Genomic DNA, 23,544 nt, shown 5'->3' with positions numbered 1-23,544 from the left:
AAGAGGGACCAAGGGGGGATTTACCAAAGCCTTAGAATAGCACCAATTAATCTTTAGGAACTGTGTTGAAAGATAAACTAATTCTCTTACAAAACATTCCAAAGATTATTGCGTTTGGAGTACAAATTCATAGTAATCATTTGTATCAGAAACATCAAAACGTCAATTTTTTTCCATGTGTGTGATATTGCACATAAATCATTCAATATTTATGAACTTGACAGCAGTTAAACCTGCATCCTTTTCACGGCAATACTCTGTCTCCTCCCAGCCACTTAGCCTGCAGTGTATAATGCTGATATAAAAAGCAGCAGCTTGGCTTTAAGCAAAGCTAAAAGTGCAGCTTGCCTTTTGCGTTTAGCGTGTTGTGGGCCGGATCATTTCTAACCTCCCTGCACTCATCCTGACCTTGCTGGGCTCAATAAAAGGCTCCACCTCACTGCGACCACTCCAGCCAAACTGATTAAACCGGTTAGTTACCAACTCTACATTTTTGATTAGAGAATGCACTTAATGCTTTCTCAATAAAAATTAAATAGTTTCTAAGAAGGACATATTTCGCATCCTGGACCAAATAAGGGGCATTTCATTTAATCAACTAATCTTGTTTTGCATTGACAGTACACTGGACATCTCTGTTTTCACCTTTTTGTGAACAACATAGTTATATTTTTTGAAACATCAAATATTGAATTCTTGAATCTTTTGTCTTTTTTTACACTTTGTTTGTTTGTGTGTTTTTTTAATCTATGATTCATTTCATCTGAAGGTATCACCGAAGTGTTATTTCGGAGCTACCATGTCCCACATGTTGGATATGAAGGAGTTTGGAGAGGCGGCACCTTTTCTCCGAAAATCAGACCTGGAGATCCTGGCTGCGCAAACCCAACCATTTGATGGTATTTAATTTTTTAAGTTACAAACTTGTATGCTTGCTGTATCAAATTAATCTATATTTATATAGATTAATTATTTTTTTTGTTGTTTTTTTCCTGACTTGGATACTTCCCTTTGGGATTTTTTAACTGCTATAACCCAGGTTTACATGCAATCAGTTTGTCCCAACAAAATGATTAAGTTTTTGTTTTTTTGTAAACTCTAAAATGCTGTGTGTCAACAGCCAGGCTGTCCTTAAGTGAAATAAAGTTGCCAGTGAGAGCAAACGTTGAAAACTGCTCTGTACCATTCAGGGAAAAAACGTGTGTGGATTCCAGATGAAAAAGAAGCTTACATTGATGTGGAGATACAAGAGATCAATGGAGACAAAGTCATTGTTGAAACCAAAGATGGAAAAGTAAGCACTTCAGTTCTGTTTGTTTGTGTTATCACATGGCTGGACATTAGAACGTCTCTCTGAATACTCTGCTTTACTGCCCAGTCTCTGACAGTGAAGGAGGGTGACATTCAGCAGATGAATCCTCCAAAGTTTGACATGATTGAAGACATGGCCATGCTGACCCACCTGAATGAAGCATCGGTGCTGTATAACCTGCGGCAGCGCTACAGCAGCTGGATGATCTATGTCAGTCCTAAAGCAAACGCCTGCCCTTTCTGACTAATCTGCGAATCCACAAATAACCACAGCAGCACACTAACAACATGGAACCTAGCTATTCATAGAGTTTCACTACCGTGTTCAGACATTTAGCACTTAAGCTGCCAATTACCACATGACCCAAATAAGTGTATTTCGTAAAGACACATCTAAGCCCTTCTGCGTCATTATGTCAAGTATACATACATTTTATGTAAATATGAAGATTAAAAAACATAGAGGTGTGTTTCAGTTGCTGATTGTGAAAGTCAGTGATTTTGTGATGTTGCTTATCCCCTTAAAATCCCAGGCCTATGACATACTAAGGCTTATTATTCAGTAACTGCAGGGACTTTAATGCAAACTGGTTGAGCTTTTCTTAGGTTACAGAAGTGTGTAATAAAACTTTGGGCCCTAGCCATGTAAGGGGTTAAAGTATGAATTGTATTTTATGTGTGTCTGCAGACGTACTCTGGGCTTTTCTGTGTTACTGTAAATCCATATAAATGGCTGCCTGTCTACACGGCCCCTGTGGTTGCTGCCTATAAAGGAAAGCGACGCTCCGAGGCCCCGCCCCATATCTACTCCATCGCAGACAATGCCTACAATGACATGCTGCGCAGTAAGTGACATCACGGTTCTAAACTTAAGACTTTATCAGCTTTAAACACATACCTCAGTAATGCCACACTCTGCATGTTTTAAGTTATTTCACACCATCTCACCTAGAAACTGGTAGGTCACATCATGGATTTTTCTGAAAAAATTTCAAAACTAGGTTTGAAATCGTTTTCTAGATATGAATTTATAAAGTTCTAAATCACATCTTATTATTGAGTTTTACTGTGTGCAGAATGACTGACTGAGCAGAAATATAACTGGTATACGTATAACCCTAAGAATAACACTTGATTTTAATCGATTAGTTTCATCTTAATAAACTCCCACATCAGCTTATTTTTTTTAAGAATTTCCCTTTTTTGTTTATTGTTAGAGTCAGTTTTCAAAGTTATTTTTGCAAAATGTAAGTTTTATGTAGTATTCTTACATTTTTGTGAAAGATACAAATTATTAATTTCTGCAAGCAATATTTGAAGCTACACCATGAGTTTAATTTGGTTTCACATCTAAAAATCACAACAAAAAAATGTTGAGGACTATTCCTATTTCTGTAATTTCCTCAATAAGACCAGCTATGTCTCATTAACAAAACATAAATTACTAAATAATTACTAAATAAATAAATTTCTGAATAATGAGCACAATATAAAGCACTAGTATAACAGTATCCAGAGAAACACTGGATTTCCAAATGCAGCAACTATCCTGTCTTGCATGAAAATGATCTCCTACATTTCAGCTGCAGGAAAGAAATTCAAAATTGTAAAAATATCGGAGAATGATGCATTTACATTACTGAGATTCTGAAAACATCAGTGATTCCAGCATCAGCTGGAAATTGGTGGCTAGTACTCATTCCAGAAAGATCAGATGATGATGTTAATGTCTTTGTTAATTTTATGCATCCTCATGGCCTTTATTTTTAAGGCCAGCCTCTGCAACAGATTCAGAACAGTTATGCAATACATCTCTAAAAATAAGAAACAAAAGAATGCATTACCTGTCAGAAAAGAACACAGACTTCATGATTGTATTCATATCCAGTTAAAAAGTTGAGCTCTGTCATTCTGTAAGCAGTTAAACTTATCAGTTAAAATGTGGTTTACATGTTGCTGGGACATTTTTTTAATTCATAAATATGACACTATTTAGAGCACAGCTTTGTAATTTTTCATGGTTGTATTAATTGAATTTAAGTTTTTCTTAGAATCGTTTCATGTAAATCCAAGACCCCCAAGCCCTAAGTGAAGTCTTGTCACAATAAAAAAGGCATTTAAACACAACATGAAACATTTTTATTATTCTTAACTTGCTTGCTCACCTCAGTATACATTTCCATCAAAATGTTGATGTTACTGAAGAAAAAAATGTACAGTGCAAAAATAGGTTGAGCTGTTTTATGATTTATCTTTACAGATAGAGAAAATCAGTCCATGTTGATCACGTAAGTCTTAACTTTACACCTTCACACTCCCTACTCTCATTAGTCAATACAACAGCATCAGAACACTCACAGCTTTGGACTTTTTGCTAAATACTAAATAAATCTACTTTCCAAAAAGGTTGCTTTGACTTGCATTGAGGCCACACAAGTTCGATTAGCTTGTAAAACAGATTAACTTACTCCAAAAATGAAATCAATCAGAACAAATCGCTTTTCTAAATGACTTAAAAGCAAAAAATCACTATAAATGACAGAGAAGGGTCTGAGAACTTTTCTGCTGTTGAGAAACAGCAACAATTGTTCTTTTAATTTTTTTTTCAATGTTTCAGAAATATTTCCTAGTACATTATTTGCAAAATAGCTTGAAGCTTGAATAGACCTGATGGAGCACTGCTGCTGATCTTGTTAAACATTTTGTGCTCACTTCATTTCCTCCATTGTCAGCGGAGAATCCGGTGCTGGGAAAACTGTCAACACGAAACGTGTAATTCAGTATTTTGCCATAGTTGCAGCCCTGGGCGAGGCAGCGGCTAAAAAAGGAGTAAGACCAAAAATTCTTCCCTTTTTTGCTGTCTTTTCCCTCCACTATGTCAACCAACCCTTTTTATTTATTTTTCTTCTGCAGATATTTGTTCTTTCATTATTAAACAGCATTATATCCCCTACCCTGAAACGTTAAACTAGGATCTATTTCATAAACTGACCATGTCCTTTGCTATTCTATTGACATAGTAACTGTATAGTTATTATAGAAATACAAAGGTATTGTAGTCCAATGTAAAGCTGCAACATCAGCTTAAGTCAAAGCATTACTCCACTGTTTTCTGGATTTTCTTTCATCCATTTGTTACAGCTGTTACACTCTTTCCATTATTTTTTCATCTGTCTCTCATTCACTCTTGCATCTCTTTTTCTCCCATTTTTTTGTAATTTAATGATGTGATTAACAACCCAAAATCTTTACTTCTTTGTTTCAGGATTTCTTGGTTGACATTTTGATGTTCTTGATTTCATTTTTATCTCTTTTCTCTCCCCATTATCCCTGACACTTCTTCAGTCCAAGTGACTTAATACGTGAAACAGTAGTGCTAACTTACAGAGAAAGTTCAAATCAAGGACCATTATTATAAACTTTTCTGTATGCTCTCAAGTGTATGTGTCTCTCACACTGATAACAACATTTAAACTTAACATACAGTCCTAGAAAAATTCAGAGTGCATGATTTAAGGTAACAAGAACAACTGTGTTGTACAAGACAAGAAAAGAACTGTCAAGATGTTCACATTAACAATCATCCTTTCTTCTTTGTATTACGCTTCTATCAAGGGCTCTGCTACTAAAACTGGGGTAAGTAGAAAAGATCCATCAAAACAGATGAATAAAAACAAACATGCATGCACACAAAAATGACCAACAAACCTTTTTCTGTTTCTTATTGACAGGGTACACTAGAGGATCAGATTATTGAAGCTAATCCTGCAATGGAGGCATTTGGTAATGCTAAAACACTCAGGAATGATAATTCATCACGCTTTGTAAGTATTTCACAGTTGTGCACCTAATTAGTTGTACATGATCTGTAGAACTTCAGTTTTTTGAATTATTGTTTCTGTAGAAATGTAGGTTTTTTTATTTATCGTCTCTGTAGAGGTGTAGGTTTTATTATGTATCTCCTTTGTAGAAATCTGGGGTGCAGCTAACTAGCTAACTAATTAATCATTTCATTATGGCTTTGATTAATCATTTAATTGGGAAAAGAAAAGGTGCTGCTAGTAGTATGTCTAAATAAAAAATGGCCATCAGTTTATCAAAGGTGTGACAACAGATCTTGTGCACTATTTCTCTCATTGTGAAAACTGAATAAATAATGAAGGAACCACGCATGATCTTAAATGGCAATCCAAGCATTACAAAAAAATTCTCCTCTAACAATAAAGCAAAGATACATGAATTAGTTTGTGTGCTCAGTCACATCATGTCAAATATGATATTACTAGGCACACAAAATCACTCATGTCAAACACACAGTGTCCTAAAACAAGCTCATCCCACATGAAACTATGTGTGTTGTCAGCTTTTTCAAAAACAACCCTCCACAAGAAACAGAAAAAAGTATGTTTTGCATCATCTGCCTGACAGTTGTGTATTTTTCCCTGCATATGCAGCTTCAGACAGAGAGATGTATACCAAATGTGTCACCATTTGACCCCTGCACGTGATGTCACCGGGGCTATATCATCCCGTGCAACCTTCCTCTTTTTTCTTCTTGCCATCAGACCAACCATGCAGCCCTGTGACACCATTCATAATGCAAAAGCTATGAAACATTTTCATCTTCTATGGGCTGTTGTCTTCAACTCTTCAACTGACCACACCTGAAACATCTCGATGTAGGCTCGGACCTCTAAGTATTGCAGCTCACCCCTCACCTTGTGCAAGCTCGGTGCTGGGGAAAGAACTTAGCCACTGGACTAGCCGTGCAAAGGTACTTTTAACAGGGTCGCTGGACACAGATTTTTGAACAGTTTTTCACAGCCGGAGCTCGGAGCCTCTTTCTGCCATGATTTCATTCCAAGGCCAGCACTCTGTCCTGAGCAGTGACAACTGCTGTCCTGCCTTAAAGCTCACGCTCTATGCACCAGCAACTAAAGCCCCCCAAAAAGTACGTTTGTCATGCGTGCAGCAGATAGTTTTTCTGCTCTGCAGATTTTACCGCCAAATTTGTTGCGTGGATTTACTCAAGCTCACAATGGAATGGAACAAGCTTGGCGGAACTGACGCTTTGCATGGCCTAGCTTCAATGTCAGCCATGGATGCTTGTGACACTTCTAAGAGAGTGCCGCCAGATGAAACAATGTAACCTGTCCCACATTGACCCAGTGCAATATGTAGATGTATGGATGAGCTCTTTTCCAGAGCACATAATACAGCTACCAGAGTGGCAAGGACTGTTAACTCTCTCTCCCTTTTGCTCTTGGCACTCCATTCTTTTCTGCAAGGCCTTAACACTGACAAAGTGACCGACAAACTCTTAAATGCTGTGATTCGCTGTCTGCTCTTAGTTATGGGCCATGTCTTTGGCGACTAGGGAGGCTTTTGAGTGGTGCTCTTCCTATTTCAAGTCATCTAGGCTACAGACCCCATGAGTTCCATGCCACTTTTTTAGCACAACAACTTCCACGTACCCCCTTGTTGTGCTTTTAGTATTTCATCAACTTATACTATGAACACATATAGCACGCGAAGACGGAGAAGCGCTGTCTTCAACTCAATGTTGTTTTGTTTATTTATTTTGAACTCTCTCCTATGTGGAGGGATACACAAGAAGTCTGATGCACAGCAATACTTAGTGCCTTAGAATTCTTCTAAGAGATACTCAGTACATGACATATTCCTCCCCTCTTAAACAAAAAAGTGCATTTGTTTTTTTTTCTTTCTTTCACCATCTAATGAGATGCACTGTTATAAAGTCACCTGATGACATTTGCAACTGCAGCATGTTTTAGAAAACGAACAGCAAGAACCCCAGTTCACCCGATGCAGGAATGGTTCCCGAAACTGGAGTTGACAGATGAGTAGTGGGCGGTGTCGAATCAACTGTAGACTTCAGCAAAGCTGTCTTTGTTTGAGCAAAAGCCTGTGCACACTGATCCGTCCATTTCCAGGCTTTATCTTGACACAACAGCTGATGCAGTGGTTTTAGTAGGGATGCCAGGTTTGGGATAAACCTCCCATAATAATTCAGCAGCCCTAGGTAAGAACATAGCTGGCTTATGTTCTGGGGCGCTGGTGCCTTCATTATTGCCTTGACCTTGGATGGAGCCTTGTGTAAGCCTTGAGAGTCAATCATATACCCCAAGTATTCGACTGGCAGCTGGAAAAACTTGCTTCTCACTCCACATACGAGCCTATCACGAATGGTGTCATTTAGTATGGTATCGAATTCACAGTGCTTTGCCAGCCATTTTAATGCTGCCACAAATTTCGCTATTGACTCCCCATCCTCTTGGTTCCTTTTGTGGAATCTAAAACATTCTGCAATGACGAAGGGCTTCGGTGAGAAATGAGCTGACAGAGTAGCGATGATTGTTGCATAGGTCTTACTGCCTGGCTTGTCCGGTTGCACTAGAGAGCACAGTAAATTGAACGTCTTTGGCCCCAATACACTCAAAAACGTCGGCACGATTTTGTCTTCTGCAATGCCATTTGCCTGAACAAAGTAGCCAAACTGCTTGGGATACGAACTCCACTGCTCAGCATTATCATCGAAGGGACCAATACTGCCTATAATCCCAGCCATTTTAGCTCTGTGTGCTTCCCCGCTGTGTTTTAGGTTGGTAGCTCCGTTTTTCTTTTATCAGCTCCCCTCGCACGGTTAGTTATTAATCTCCATGTCTCCAAATGCCTAGTTCAAGTACAAACTCTCACATCTGCATTTTAAAAAGAAAATTAAGTCTGGTGGTTTACTCACGACCCGTCGTTTCACTGCCACTTTTATTTATTTTTTGCCTCGATGGAGAGAAACCACACAGCAGCGTTTTCACTCTTTAAGTTAGGGAGAAAGGAGTCATTTTCACTCGTTGCAGCCCTTCCACGGCATGAAGTTCCATTTTCCTCGTCGCCAAGTTGTTGTGTTTTTAGTATTTCATCAACTTATACTATGAACACGTAGCACACGGAGACGGAGAACCGGAGTCTTCAACTCAATGTTGTTTTGTATATTTATTTTGAACTCTCTCCTATGCGGAGGGATACACAAGTAGTCCAATGCACAGCAATACCTAGTGCCTTAGAGTACTTCTAAGAGATACTCAGTACATGACACCCCTGACAAGCACTCATTACTGGGGTTGTGAGCCATAGCCGATCTCTAATACTCTGCCATGCCACCCCAAAAGCCAGCCTGTGTCTTCCCAGAGTAGGGCTAAGAGGCAATCATCTTACTTCAGAGCCTCAATCTCCCTCTCTATTGCGGGACTCCAGCAACAACATCAACAAAATAGGTATACAATGCTGTGAAAGCTGCCTCAGACTGGATGCCCTGGCATCTTTTTCAAATGCACAGCACAGGAGTAATTCTCCATGCCTGTGTGAGTTTACAGCCGCCTTTCAGTGTGGCCTGCATAAGCCCAGAATGAGCATGGCAGGGCAAATGCTCTCCTCTATAGTGGAAGTAGAGAATCTTCTCTCCCAGCTGGGAGGTTAGGTGTGGCATCTGCAAGTGGAATTTGTGTGATATTAAGGCCGAACCCAGCTTTCTTAGCGAAAGTTCTCCTTCCTGGGTTTATTAACCAGTTCTTAAGCCTGAGGGCATACACTGACCAGTCAGACCCCAGGAGACAGCTCTTGTGTCCTGTCCGGGCATTGAAGTGCTAAATCTCTGCTAGTGCAAAGGTATGGAAGATGCAGCTGGTAATATGCTTTTTGGACACTAAATGGGGCTCTCTACTCTCAAAGGATCTTTCACACTGGCTGGTGGAGGTGACTGAGCTGGCTTATGCAGCTGCCAACTGTCCGCTGCCTACACCTGCTACTGGACACTCCATCAGGGGAGTCTATACATCTTGGGCTGCCTTGAAAGGGGTTCCTATTGTTGACATCTCTGCAGCAGCCACATGGTCTGTGCCCCGCACTTCACATCAACGTGGAAATGACATTAGACCTGACATCAGTTGTCCTGCCCTTTGTCATGGCCTTTCTCTGATGCACTCCTCATGACAGCAGAAGCACAAGTCATCTGCTTAGTAGGTACTGCCCCTGGTGCTCAGGAGATGACTGCCAGGGTCTCTCGGAGTGAGAAGATCTAGGTACCTGAGGAAGCTTGCAGTGAGTCACTGGATGATACTCTCGGTCTGAAGCTGCATACACAGGAGTGTGTTCTGCCCTTGGCAGTCATCCTCTACTCATGTTCATAACTAGTGTTTTACATAATTTAAAAAATTTAGCAAAACAAACACTGTTGGCTGAAGTTGTGTTGCGTATACATGCAGATGAACAGGTCTGTGTGCATCAGCGCACAAACAAGTCTGATAATGGATGAGTATAATTTAGCTATGCAAAGGAAATCTCTTGAGGCAAAGATGTTTGTTTTGCTAAGCTAGTTTTGCTAGCTAAATTGCAGACAACAGCAGGCTATTTTTAACCTTTGACTACAGTTTTAGCAGTTACTCACCAGCTTCTGCATTAACACTGCTAAGCAATAAATAAAAAATAAAGAAACAGAACATAAAACAAGAACATGAAACAAATCCCAACAATTACCCCCATTTAACAAAGCATTCAAAATTGACTACTGAAGTTTGCTTAATAACAAAACTGATTACTCGTCTTCATATTCCATCAAAAAATAGATATTTACACTTCAATCCATGAACCACAGTCAGAACTAAAATTACCAAAAAGATGGAATTGTTTGATTGCATAAAACAGTGACGAATGACACCATAACATCATGGAAATATGAACACCCTGGGCCTCAACAAGTATTTGACCAACTTAATTCATCTAACTCTCACCATCGTAGGTATCTTAGATCCTACTATGCATGTCCCTTTGCTGTGCTAAAACAGCTCTGTTTTACAGTGTTATAATTCTGGGTGGCTGCAGCGTAGTGGGTATGGGCTTAAAGCTTGAGCAATATAATTTACAAGCTAACCTTGTCTCATAATTTGCCCAGCACAACTTAATTATTACAACATACATATATTTGGGACATGCAAGAAAGCTAACTAATCAGATGACATTTGGTATTTTTGACTAATTTGGGTCTCATCACAGTAAATACATCAGTAAACATTTACCATTAAAATTAGCCAATAGTTTACAAAAGGTTATACTTCCACACATCCACAAATCCAACATGTTCCCAAAGAGCAGTGATACAACAAAATTTATTTACTAATCACTAAGTTTACCGATAGACCTGTATCATAAATGCGGTCTCTTATTGCTTCTGCTATGAATGTTTTATTTTCATGACAATAACTATTACCCTTAAAATTTTAGTTGTACTACTATAAACCCACAAAATGCTTTAGGATTTATGTTCAATTTGAGCTGCAGAGCACATGTATTACCATCAGAAATTGCATGTCTTGTCTGTGCTATACCAGCAGACACACTAATTGAATGAGGAATCCAAATACTTTGTTTTGGAAACAAAATCTGAGTGTGAACAGCATTTGAAATGTGATATTTCTGTTATCATTGGGTACAGGTGAATTTAAACTTGGAGCGCTACCCAACACAGCACATAGAATAAGAGACCATTCCACTTTGTCATCTTAACTGCTTATAATAATGTTTTAGTCCTTTCTATCTTGGTGACAACAAGGATGGATCTTCCAGTGTAGCATAGCCAGATGTCCATCACTTCAGCTGCATTGCTTGAGATCAGGTTGCGTCTGGACGATTAGAACTTTGAAGAAACCAGTGGACCTGTTGCTGAGCCATCAGTGACAAAAATAATTTAATAATTTAACACCAATAATCACCAAAATCACTTTTGTAATTCAATCATTTACCAACATCATTATTGAAGATTAGTAATCTGACCAAAGAGAAGTTGCCATTTAACTGTTACAAAAACCTTAAAGTAGCAATTATCCCAATTAATCTACATTATTTATCTCAGCTCATATGTATTATGTAATATTATATAATAAAAACTCAACCAATTAACAAATAGAAGCTGTGTGAGATGTTGTTACTGTGCACATCATTCTCTCTTATTACAAAAAGACAAATTTCCCCCTGCTATGTTATACATTATTCTGAACCAGAATAGCTATGGTGAGGCTGGTGCTATTATCCGATCTAGACTGAGCTAATGTTAACGTTATTATTGGGAAATTGTACAAGTTATCACTCGTTAACTTAAACTTGGCAGTTTTGTAATAAACTCATCTTGAGCCTTCACTACAAAGACAGTGAGCCAGCTGTTGGTTCATGTTAGCCTGAACCTATATATGTTCAAACAAAACCAAATAACTATATATTGTAACAGACTCAAGTTCTGTCTGATCATAGTCTCAACTGTTAAGGATATTTGCTTACAATGGTTTTACCACAAACACTAGCAGTTAAGGAAACAGCTGATTCACTTGACCAATTTGTAACATATAACGAACAACCCCATCTTGAGAATTAGACATCACAGTCATCATTTCCGAGGATTAGAGATCCAAACTCTTTTGAGAAAGCAAATGTATTAAAACTAGCAGAGCAGAGCCAAATGCCCCATCTTTGGGTAGTAATTACAAAATAAAAAGCAGTCAAAAAAACATAAAATAATTAAGGGCACCTCAAGTTGCCCAAAACCCAGTGCACAGACAAAGGTCAGAGCTGACTGGAGTCCTTCAAAGCAGCCTTAAATGAGTAAACCTTTTAACCATGACTAAAGTTATTAAATGGTTTACGATGATTCATGGTAGTTTTCACATGCAAACCATTGTCCTGCTCAAGTGACTGAATAGACTCTCATAGCAGCAATCATTATTTTAATCGATCCACTTCTGAGGGGGTATCAGAAAACTGAGGTACTTTGTACTTTGCGCTTGGACTGAGTTTTCCCTAAACTCACTTTGCTCTTTGCCTCAAACTTCTTTTTAGATTTGCAAGGACCCATTTCAGTGCTATAGTGGCATGCATTATCATGTGTTCCATGGCTTTACTGACTTTCTGTTCCATGAGACACATTCTGCCGCACATTGGAGTCCTTTCCACATGTTGGTGGACTTCGGAACACCTCAGTTTAGAATGTCGCAGCTTCAGCAATTTTACTGCTCCTCACATCTTTAATAGAAGCACAATCAGAATAGCTCCCATGCAGTTAAAATGTTTCAGCGACATGCTGAGTGTACTGACTCCCCAGGCTCATTCTGATGGCAAGGTTTAAATTCTTGTGCCAGGCAGTCTATTTGCTCTGGACTCAGAGGCTAATGCTTAGTGGTTACTGTAACATTCCCGTCTGTCTTGGACTTTTCTCCTTTGACTACTACTGGAGTTGTTTCTAAAAGAGTCAGATCAAGACATGCTTGATCATATCTGTCTTCACCGTGGACTAAGACTGCTCCTCCTCAAGGGAGGGGTTCACTTGCTTTTCCTTTGTTTTAACATGGTTTAGCAACTCATTTCTCTCTTTCTCAAGCAGTTTAGCTTGGAGGACACCAATAGAGTATTGAGCGCATTGTATGTGCTGTTGAAACATCTGAACACACCCCTCGAGGTCCCTTTTCTTCACTCATTTGCTCAGAACCATAAAACATTGCTCCAAACTCAATTCTGATTCCTCTGAAACCCCATACTTACACAAGTTCTCCTTTTTCTTCAAACATAATTTATCTAACATTTGCCATAGGTCTCTCAAATGCATCTTTGCTGCCAGGACTGTTTTAAATACCTTAGTGTTGTAAACTCAGCATTCTGTTCCTGTCCTTAGGAAGTTTCGTAAAAAGGGTTAGTGCTGTTATTCTTCAAACCATGAAAACAGAGCATAGTTGGCTTCTCAAAAGAACCCCACTTTTGCATTAACACTGCTTAACAATAACTAACAACTAAAACAAGGAAAAAGAATAGAAAACAAGAAAATAAAACAAATCCCAACACCATTTTGAGCCATTGTCATTTTATACTTTTGACTATGTGAGTAGTGCATAACCCTTTATGGTCATCTAATTAATACTGGAGTCTAATCGATAAAATTTGTTTTTTTTTTGTCGTCGACATTATCGATAGTGTTGATTAGTTGTTGCATCCCTAGTAGACAGGGGTTTGATTTATTTTCTTTATAGAAATAGGGTGAGTTATTTGACAAATGCTGCTGTGTCCTATTAATTATATAAATAGCTTCTGTCTTGAGCGGTCTATAGAAATCGTTTGTCTTTGTCTTTTAATTTCTGTTTAGGGAAAGTTCATTAGGATCCATTTTGGCCCCACGGGGAAACTTGCTTCTGCAGATATCGACATCTGTGAGTTTTGTGAATTAATTCAAACACCTCAGAGTCCATCTTTATGACCAGACTCAGGCTGCAACAATTATTATTATATAATATTATGTAAAATTCAATACATTTCATAATTAAAATCATTAGAATAAACGTGTTTTTATTTTAGAGCTCTAATCACAGGCAACAGTGCCACATAAAACCCAAATAAGTTTTCTTCCTGACAGCGATCTATCTAGCATGCTCTCAGTTGAATTTATTTCTGAGTGAAATAGCTAACTGTCCAGACAAGTTAGAGACTTATAAAAGACACCTGGCATTAAGACCAGTAGCTCTGAGCTTGTCTTGTAAAAAGCAGTTTTTGAATCTGGTCTATATTTTAGAACGGTTGGCCCATAAAGAGTAAACAGAATAGCCACAACTCAGAGGCTGCTGGGAAATGTTCAAATTATGGAATTATTCCAAGTATAAACATCTGAACCCTGCCCCCGCCTCTCTGAAAAAAGCTGACCAAAACAGTTGTTCACCCTCTTTCTTTAGATTTAATGGGGTTATATCCCACAGAAGACTTGGATATTATTTGTATTCTGTATTTTCTATTCAACCATTAAAATGAAACAAATGTTTAGTTTTTGTTGTCCTTACAGAACAATACTGAGGTATTTTTGTCCACTTCATGTGCCTCTAGACCTCCTGGAAAAATCCAGGGTAATATTTCAGCAACCCAGAGAGCGAAGCTACCACATCTACTACCAGATCATGTCTCAGAAAAAGCCTGAACTTCTAGGTTTGACATCCATCTATTGCTCAGATTCACACAGACACAATACGGGTCCATCACAACTTTTTCCTGAATATCATCTCTCTTTTTCTGCATTACAGATATGCTTCTGGTCTCTTCAAATCCCTATGATTATCATTTCTGCTCCCAAGGAGTAACCACAGTAGAGAATTTGGATGATGCTCAGGAGTTCATGGCTACTGATGTGAGACCAAGTTGCTAATAAAGTGAACTACATAACATAATACAATATAATATAAGCAAAGTATTGTTTGAGTTTCGATATCTGAAATCTACCGACCTCTATAAATCTTCTGCATTCTTCGACATTCTTTAAGCAGTGTACAGCATGTCCTTATGCAGAGGAAGCACTGAGTCCTTTTCCCCCCCCAGCATGCCATGGATATCCTTGGCTTCAGTCAAGAGGAGAAGTATGGCTGCTATAAAATTGTGGGGGCCATCATGCACTTCGGGAACATGAAGTTCAAGCAAAAACAGCGTGAGGAACAAGCAGAGGCGGACGGAACTGAAAGTAAAAAATTGACACAACACCACCCTTCACTGGCTTTTGCGAAGCTTAATGATTTCCTGACAATTATCACATGTCCTGCAGAAAAAAATCAGTCCCATTACTACATTTCTTTGGGATTCTGGATATCAGTACTATTTTGGGCATTGTCATTACCTTTAACTCCCACTGATCCCTAAGTGGTGTTTTTTTTTCCAGGTGCTGATAAAGCATCTTATTTAATGGGAGTAAGCTCAGCGGACCTCATTAAGGGCCTCCTGCACCCACGGGTGAAAGTGGGGAACGAGTATGTTGTGAAGGGTCAAAATGTAGAACAGGTATGGGCTGAAATAACAAAAACACACAATTCTGTGATTTAAGTTTCACTGGTATATTTAAATGTACCAGAAATAGATTAAATGTCTATATAAATTTAGAAGTAGCTGTTTTAGATTATCCTCAGTGATCAAAGTATTTAAATTATGGTTAAAACTACTAATGAGTACTGAGATGAAAGCACACCACAAACTGGAAGATTAAATTGGTATCGAGGCAACTGTTAGCATCCATGTCAATGGCAGCTGCAGTCTCCATGTGTACATTCCGTGTGTGTGTGTGTGTGTGTGTGTGTGCGGCTCTGTTAGGTTAACTATGCAGTGGGTGCTCTGGCCAAAGCCACCTATGACCGCATGTTCAAATGGCTGGTAGGACGCATCAATAAGACGCTTTACACTGTCCTGCCCCGCCAGTTTTTCATCGGTGTGCTGGACATCGCCGGATTTGAAATCTTTGATGTATGTTCTTCGGTTTTGCTCAAGACTAAATGCTGAATACTGGCCTGTAGTAGTGTGTGCTTATAAGTGTGTGTGTGTGTGTGTGTGTGTGTGTGTGTGTGTGTGTGTATGTCCCATCCACAGCTCAACAGCTTTGAGCAGTTGTGCATCAACTTCACCAATGAAAAACTGCAACAGTTTTTCAACCACCACATGTTTATTCTGGAGCAGGAAGAGTATAAACGGGAAGGCATTGAGTGGACCTTCATCGACTTTGGACTTGACCTGCAAGCTTGCATTGATCTAATTGAGAAGGTAAGAAGAGCACAGTCTATTTCAATACAGAGTTTACACTAAATCAAAGTGAAAAAAAAATTGTAGTCATCACAGATTCACACATTTTTGAGGATTTGTGAAATTTAATCACTAGCACACCTGACTTAATTTATTACCAAACCAGGAATTGGATGGGAAATGTAAATCCTTGGCTTACTCAAGGAGAGGTTTGGAAATGGATAAGCTAACACACTGACAGACAAAATCGCAATAACTTGTTTCTTTGTGTAAGTTCTAATGTTTGTGGTTGTTTATTTAAACAAATAAATGCTTACTGCCCAGACAAAGAGCGTAATATTTGATGTATGTATTTCATATAATTTGTTTAACCACATGAACCCAACAAACCTGTAGTTTGAGAGATCTTGATCATTTTTTGCTTGCTAAAACATGTTCTTTATGTACCAAATAAATGTAACAGCAGCATTTACATAATCCTGTTACTTAAGGAAAGCAGTAGATAAAATGGCAGAAATAACCATTTTTGTGTTAGCCTTAAAGAGTCAGTGTGCATTATTTGATGATTTTGCTTTCACTTCATTAGTAGCTTTTGCTAGTGATAGCTCCGTTATATCCTATTCTTTGCTAACACCTGTATAAGATACTTAATGTTATCTTAGCACCATGCTAGCAGTGTCCTGTTCTTTGCTCACACTCTATGTGCAAAATGATGACCACAGAGGCATGTGTAACAGGTTTTTATAGTGTTTACTGGTGAACTTAAATGTGAACCTTACATAATCTACCGCAACTATCAGAAAACCCCCAGCCCGCTGCCGTCTGGGTACCATACCATCGAGATTAACATGCTATCCTTATGGGGCATTGGCGTCCAAGCAACCACAGACGCATTACTAGTATATATCAGTGCTACACATGCAAACATTTCATCCTCTTTCTTCTAAGCAAATGCACAAACAAAAAACTTAAGTATATCTTGTAAGTGCATCTTTCTCACTATAGCTATGTAGGGTTGTTCACAAGTAAGAAGTTTAAGCACTGACAGAAAAATATGCTTTACTTAGTGTAAAGATACAACAATTTACTTTAAACTAGAAGCTGAATAATTAACTGAACTGCTCACAGTAAGCATACTGCCAAATATAAGACTAATGTGTGTGTGTGTGTGTATGTATGTATATATATATATACACACACATTAGTCTTATATTTGGCAGTGTGTATATATATATATATATATATATATATATATATATATATATATATATATATATATATATATATATATGTGTATATTTTTCTGTCTCATAAGGGCAGCGATCCACCTACACCCTTGTCGAATTCACAGGTCAAGAACAATTCTGCATTTAACTTCTAGTCCTGATCTGGTGCAATAAATAGAATGGTATCGGTTGCACTGACCGGTCATAATACTGTTTTTTCATCACTCACTGGTAAGCTGCTGTATACTGTGTGCACCTGCATTTCCATACCTTTACTGAGGTTATCATCATGTCAGGAAAGGCATTCCCTCGAAAGTGTATCAGCAACAGGGATGTCTCTGCCTGGTCAGTGAATGATTGTGAAGTCATGCTTCTGGAGCTGAAGAATCATTCCTTGAAGTCTAGGTGGTGCTGCAGCGAGAGGTTTTGCCATGATGGACTCAAGTGGCTTATGATTGGTTTCTATGATCATCTTGCGACCGTATATATATATATATATATATATATACTAATGAAATCGCTTACACCCGAATAGTATTGCATACAGCTCCTTCTCAATTTGGGCGTAGTTGGTCTTGCTCTCTGTCAGTGATCCGGATACATAGCTAATGGGCCATCCTTCTTGCAGAAGGTGGTGATTAGGTCCTTAATCGTCTGTAAGGCTGTTTCATGCTGTGCATCCCAGACGAATTCTCTGAATTGCTTTAATAGGTGTCGCAAAGGTGTATTTCCATTAGAGAGGCATGGTGCAAACCCAGCTAGATAGTTAACCATGCCCAGCACTTTATTTCGGGGTGACTCCATTTGCTTTACAGCAGACACCTTGTCTGTGTCTGGCTTGACCCCATCTGCTGTAAGACAATGACTTAAGTACCACACTTCAGGGGCACCTATGATGCTCTTTTCAGAGTTGAGCCGAACACCTATCTCACATGATCTCTGCAGCATTGCACAGAGACGGACATCACGCTTCTTTTTTGTGCTGCCATAGATTAGAATGTCATCTACAATCGCCACGATACCACCAAGTCCTTCATAAGTCTCTTCAATTTTAGGCTGGAACTCATCTTGGGCAGAGATGAGGCCAAAGGGCAAACGACAAATCTGTAGCAGCCGAACACTGTATTGTTAGTTGTCAGATATGACGCCTCTTTAATGAGTTTAATGGCCCAATACCCTGACCTAGCATCCAGAATGCTAAAGTAACGTGCTCCTGCAAGCTTGACTGATATCATCTAGCACTGGCATAGAGTAGTGTGGGCGTTTTATTGCTTTGTTGAGGTCCCTCAGCTCAAGACATACTCTGAGTTTGTCTTCGTGTGGCTTTTCAACTACAACAAGAGCATTGAGCCAGTCTTTGGCTCTGTCACTCTGACTATGATGCATTGTTTTCCATGCTATCGAGCTCTGCTTTTAGCCTACCATGTAGGGCAAGAGGTGTTCCCCCTTGGTGGGTAAACTACAGGTTTAAGATGAATTCAGCATTCACCTGGGAATAGCCCAATACCATTGAAAACATCAGCAAACTTCCCCGATGAGCTTGTTAGGTGCTGCTTCTTAGTCACTGATAGCTTAGTCACTGATAGCTCTAGTTTAATTAAGTCTAAGTCCAGGCATACTTTTTGATCTAACACTGTGGGGCCTGAGTGTCAACAATGTAAAATTCCATGCATGCAAAGCATTTCGTTCTTTTTGTATTTGCACCTAAGTGAACATGTGCCTTTTACATTAAGATGCTATCCTCCATAGCCAGTTAGGCAGTGAGAGGTAGGTTTAAGTGTGCATTCGTTCTTTAGGCTACTATACTTGTGGACTGGAATGACATTCACCTGCATGCCTGTATCCAGTTTGACTTTTATCTCAGTGCCATGATTTCCAACCAGTACGTCTACAAACACTTGCTCTGTGTTGGCTATTTGTGGTTTCTGAGAATCTGTGTCAGTAAACAGCTCATCATGTGGCTCTTCCTTGAGTGGTGTTTTGGCACCACTCACTGCATAGACAGACTTCTGGCTACTGGATCAACAAGCCTTTGCATAGTGTTTCATTTTTCCACACTTGGCACACGACTTGCCTTTAGCTGGGCAGCTTTCATTGGAGTCATGTCTATCACTGCCACAAAACCTGCACGTTTTCGAAAATTCTCTCCTTGCATCCGATTTGTGATGCTTGTGGCTAATCTTGCCTTTGCTGAATCGTGTTCTCTGCACATTTGCATGCTTTGTGTGCTGCGTGGAAACTGCGTGCACTGCTAGCAATGGTCTTTAGCTGAGCCTGTGCTAATTCATGTCATCTTGCAATGTTAACAGCTTTTTCTAATGTTAGCTCGGAGCCAACACTTAGAAGTTTCTCCCTCACGTGGGGAATGTATGCCGAACACGATGCGGTCTCTGACCATTTCATCACTGCTCACATAGGCACAGTCCTGCACAGGCAATTTTAGCTCACAAAACGCTCAAAAGTTTCGCTAGCGCCTTGGACCTTTTTGTGAAACTTATATCTAGCAAAAATAGCATTTGCTTTGGGCATTACATATTCTTTGATGAGGTCAAAGTACGTTTTCAGCACCTTAGCTTCTTCTGCAGTGAGAGTCCATGGGTAAAAAAAATATCTCTGCCCTTTTCTACTATACACAGGAGTAGATAGTTGCATTGTTCTTCTTTACTAGTTTTCTTCAAGGGACTGGCAAACATGAGCTCGGCATGTTGCTTAAACTTGCGCCATGTGTCAGGCAAGTTATAGGTGTCTCAATAAATTCGAGGCAGCAACACTCCAGCAATGTCCATTATCATGTGTATCTCCTTTTTCCTGACACCATGCTCTGTTCTTTACACTCTATGTGCAAACGGGTGACCAAAGAGGCGTGTGTAATAGGTTTTTATAGCGTTTACCGGTGAACTTAAATGTGAACTTTACATACTCTACTGCAGCTATCAGAACTGCCCCCAGCCCGCTGCCCCTGAACCTTCTAGGTACCATACCATCGAGGTTAAAATCCAATTCTTATGCACCATTAGCATGCAAGCAACCACAAAAGCATCACTAGTATATATCAGGGCTACACATGCAAACATTACAAGCAGTGACTGCATTTCCGACACTGGGTTTAATACTTCTCTGGGAATTTCTAGCTCAAATACACACATTTGAAGCTCGTAAGATTTTCTAATGGCATTCTAGTTTTACAGCAAATGCTTCAGTTTTAAGCTTAACTAAGAGGACCCTGTAAGCTCTCTGTATTTGTGTGAATATGGAGGGACTGTCCACATGTAACGCTTAAAATGTGCCATAGTGTATGTTTTCACTTAGTCCACTGGTCAACCACCATTCACCATGTCAGTAGCAAGATTCTACCTGGTTTGAGAAACCAGGTAGACTCCTGCCAATGACAACCAAAGACAAGCTTAGACCACCTGAAACCAGCTACCAAAAATATTGGTCTTTGCTGGGTTTTTCCAATGGGATATCATGATGTACTTGTAAATCAAATCTAAACTGTCATTAGCAGTAGGCCCACTTGGTCTGCCGAAAGAACAAGGACATTATTAAAGTGATTCTTTGCCTACTGGGAAGACCTCAGGGCTTTACTGGAATGTTTACATTTCAGAACTTAATTCACATTTGATAGAGTTTGATGAAACTTACCAACTTTTCATTGGAATGGTATAGCAACCAGGGGTTGTCTACAGTTGAGATATAACCATTTTTAATCTACAGTGTCCAGTGAAACTTCGTCTTCTGAAGTTTTTGTATGCAATGTTGATGAGGGTAAAAAATTTGTAAACAAAAAAAAAATGAATTTAATCAATTCACATTTGTTCTATTCTATTCTCTCTTTTAGCCTCTGGGTATCATGTCCATCCTTGAAGAGGAGTGCATGTTCCCCAAGGCCACCGACAATAGCTTCAAGGCCAAGCTGTATGATAATCACCTTGGCAAATCTCCAAACTTCCAAAAGCCCCGACCTGACAAGAAAAGGAAGTATGAGGCTCATTTTGAACTTGTGCACTATGCTGGAGTGGTGAGTGTGTGCAAATAAAACACCTACAGGTGGAGTTCAACTTAAATTCAAAAGGACTTTTAAATTCTTCCTGTCATATTTTTTGTTGTTTTATTTTCTTTTTTCTTTTTTGTTAAATATATAGGTACCGTATAATATCTTTGGATGGCTGGACAAAAACAAGGACCCTCTGAATGAAACAGTTGTGGGCTGCTTCCAAAAATCCTCCAACAAGCTGCTAGCAAGTCTCTATGAAAATTACATCAGCTCAGACACAGGTCACTCAATATAGTTGTGCATGTGGAGATTTTTTCATTATTATTGTTTATGTGTGTATGCTATTCCAATTAACTGTCTGTTATTACCATCCAAAAAACTGCCTGTTGTCACCATAATCTGCACAAATTTACAACTCAATCTCACTTTTTAGCCTCTGACCCCAAAGCAGGAGGTAAAGAGAAGAGGAAAAAGGCTGCATCATTTCAGACGGTTTCACAGCTGCACAAGGTGAGTTGGCACAAAGCCTGTTGTTTTTACCCATCCTATCTTGTTAACTGGCCTCTAGGTTCAATGACACACCTCAAATTAAGAACAGAACTGAGAGAAAGTTTTAGAACACAAGTGCAGTGTGTTCAGCATCATTACGCTGCAGCAGTATGGAGGCAGAGGCAGTTAAGACTTGCAGTGATGTTTAGAGCAGTGAACACATGAACATCACTTTAAGTCTGTGCTGGCTTTACTTTTCTGTGCCACTGGAGTATTTTCCCCCTTGGCCAGGTAAGTCTACCTGAGTTATTACAGAGATAACTTTTATGTAAAAAAAAACTATTTAAAAAAATAAAAACCCATTTTGTATCTACAGCTGTTTGAAGTTTTGCCTGTGTGTGCTTGTAATGTACACAGGCACAGCTATTCATTCTTTAAATAAACTACATATACCCAGCAAGTTGTATATAGACTGTAACTGTAACTGCAAGTTTTTTTGACCCATGTCCACTCTGACTGCAGGAGAATCTTAATAAGTTGATGACGAACCTGCGCAGCACTCAGCCACACTTTGTCCGCTGCATTATTCCAAACGAGACAAAAACACCAGGTACAGACACATACACACATACACACCCTGCATCATTCGTAACAAGACAAAAGTACCATGTACACACACACAGCCTCAAAAGGTTATGGAGAGCTATGTAAATATGGGGTTTGCAAGGCACAAGCTATTGAATTGCCTTCACACTTTATTAAAAACAAAGCTATTAAGTGAAACCAAAATGAGTTCCCTAAATCTCTAAAGGTCCATTCAGTGGAGCCCTTCATTTAACAAGCCAAGGCTTAACATTTCAGAGTTAATTATGGATCCCTAACTGTTTCTCCAAGAAACAAAAGCATAAAGTTCTCCAGATTTAGATGGTTCTTTAGTAGTTCTGTTATGAAACAAAAAAAACACACACACACACACACACACACACACACACACACACACACACACACACACACACACACACACACACAAAGAAAACACAGGAATAACCCAACAGAACAATTACTTAATTTTGAATAATAATAATTTATTGTCTTTATAAGCTCAGAAGTAAAAACAAAAATATTAAGGTTATCAGCTACATCTCCTGCTAATACTTGCATGTTAGCTTGCTTGGTAGCTAACTAGTCAGTTGGTAGTAATATTTTATGCATTAGCTGACTAATTAGCTAGCTGGCAAACTCACTTCACAAATTCAAGGTTATCAAACACAGCAGTACAATCTGTATGAAAATTTGGGATTTATTTTAATCTAGCCTGTATTTTAATTACTGAATACATTAATTATTATATACACAATAAAATATCTAATTAGCAACTGTTAAATAATGATTTTCATTAACAATAGTGCACCACATTTGATGATGATGACATGAAGGATTGTTTTCTCTGCAGGAATAATGGATGCGTTTTTGGTTCTTCATCAACTGCGCTGTAACGGAGTGCTGGAGGGAATCCGAATCTGCAGGAAAGGATTTCCCAACCGCATCTTATATGCAGACTTTAAACAACGGTTAGGACAGCTACAGACTCCACAACAGAAGGGTGACAAAGGAAAAACCAACATAAAGAGTTTTAGGAAAGTGTTGCGTCACCATGAGCCACCAGAACAGCTTCAATGCGCCTTGGCATAGATCTTGCAAGCCACTGGAGGCATGGAACACCATTCTTCAAAAAATATTCCCTCAAAATCATCAGTTTCCTTGGTGTTTGATGGTGGTGGTGGAGAGTGCTGTCTAACATGTCTGTCCAAAATCTCCTATAGGTGTTCAAATGTGATGAGCTCTGGTGACTGCAAAAGCCATAGCATATAATTTACATTATTTTCATACTCATTAAACCATTCAGTGACCCCTCATGCCCTGTAGATGGGG

The 23,544-nt window shown here is 39.1% G+C and overlaps 1 protein-coding gene across 3 annotated transcripts in view; it reads left to right on the top strand.

Moving 5' to 3' along the window:
* The first annotated feature begins 343 nt into the window (after positions 1-343).
* The window catches only part of myh7ba (myosin, heavy chain 7B, cardiac muscle, beta a), a 46,281-nt gene continuing 23,080 nt past the window's right edge, over positions 344-23,544 (top strand). The window contains exons 1-21 of one of the 3 annotated variants that reach the window (XM_036560231.1): positions 344-471; positions 770-899; positions 1,191-1,294; positions 1,379-1,522; positions 2,000-2,156; positions 3,572-3,599; positions 4,044-4,140; positions 4,927-4,947; positions 5,043-5,135; positions 13,505-13,568; positions 14,233-14,331; positions 14,427-14,530; positions 14,719-14,857; positions 15,053-15,171; positions 15,478-15,627; positions 15,751-15,921; positions 20,968-21,147; positions 21,272-21,404; positions 21,557-21,633; positions 22,135-22,222; positions 23,066-23,183. In XM_036560231.1, coding sequence (XP_036416124.1) covers positions 800-899; positions 1,191-1,294; positions 1,379-1,522; positions 2,000-2,156; positions 3,572-3,599; positions 4,044-4,140; positions 4,927-4,947; positions 5,043-5,135; positions 13,505-13,568; positions 14,233-14,331; positions 14,427-14,530; positions 14,719-14,857; positions 15,053-15,171; positions 15,478-15,627; positions 15,751-15,921; positions 20,968-21,147; positions 21,272-21,404; positions 21,557-21,633; positions 22,135-22,222; positions 23,066-23,183 — 2,186 coding nt within the window. In that variant the 5' untranslated portion in view covers positions 344-471; positions 770-799. Of the gene's footprint in view, positions 472-769; positions 900-1,190; positions 1,295-1,378; positions 1,523-1,999; positions 2,157-3,571; positions 3,600-4,043; positions 4,141-4,926; positions 4,948-5,042; positions 5,136-13,504; positions 13,569-14,232; positions 14,332-14,426; positions 14,531-14,666; positions 14,858-15,052; positions 15,172-15,477; positions 15,628-15,750; positions 15,922-20,967; positions 21,148-21,271; positions 21,405-21,556; positions 21,634-22,134; positions 22,223-23,065; positions 23,184-23,544 lie in introns of those variants that run through there. The other 2 variants (XM_036560232.1, XM_036560233.1) reach the window with 2 other exon arrangements.

The sequence above is a fragment of the Colossoma macropomum genome, unplaced genomic scaffold (genome assembly GCF_904425465.1).
Source record: "Colossoma macropomum unplaced genomic scaffold, Colossoma_macropomum, whole genome shotgun sequence".
Lineage (NCBI taxonomy): Eukaryota > Metazoa > Chordata > Actinopteri > Characiformes > Serrasalmidae > Colossoma > Colossoma macropomum.
This window is presented reverse-complemented; position numbering and strand designations above follow the sequence as displayed.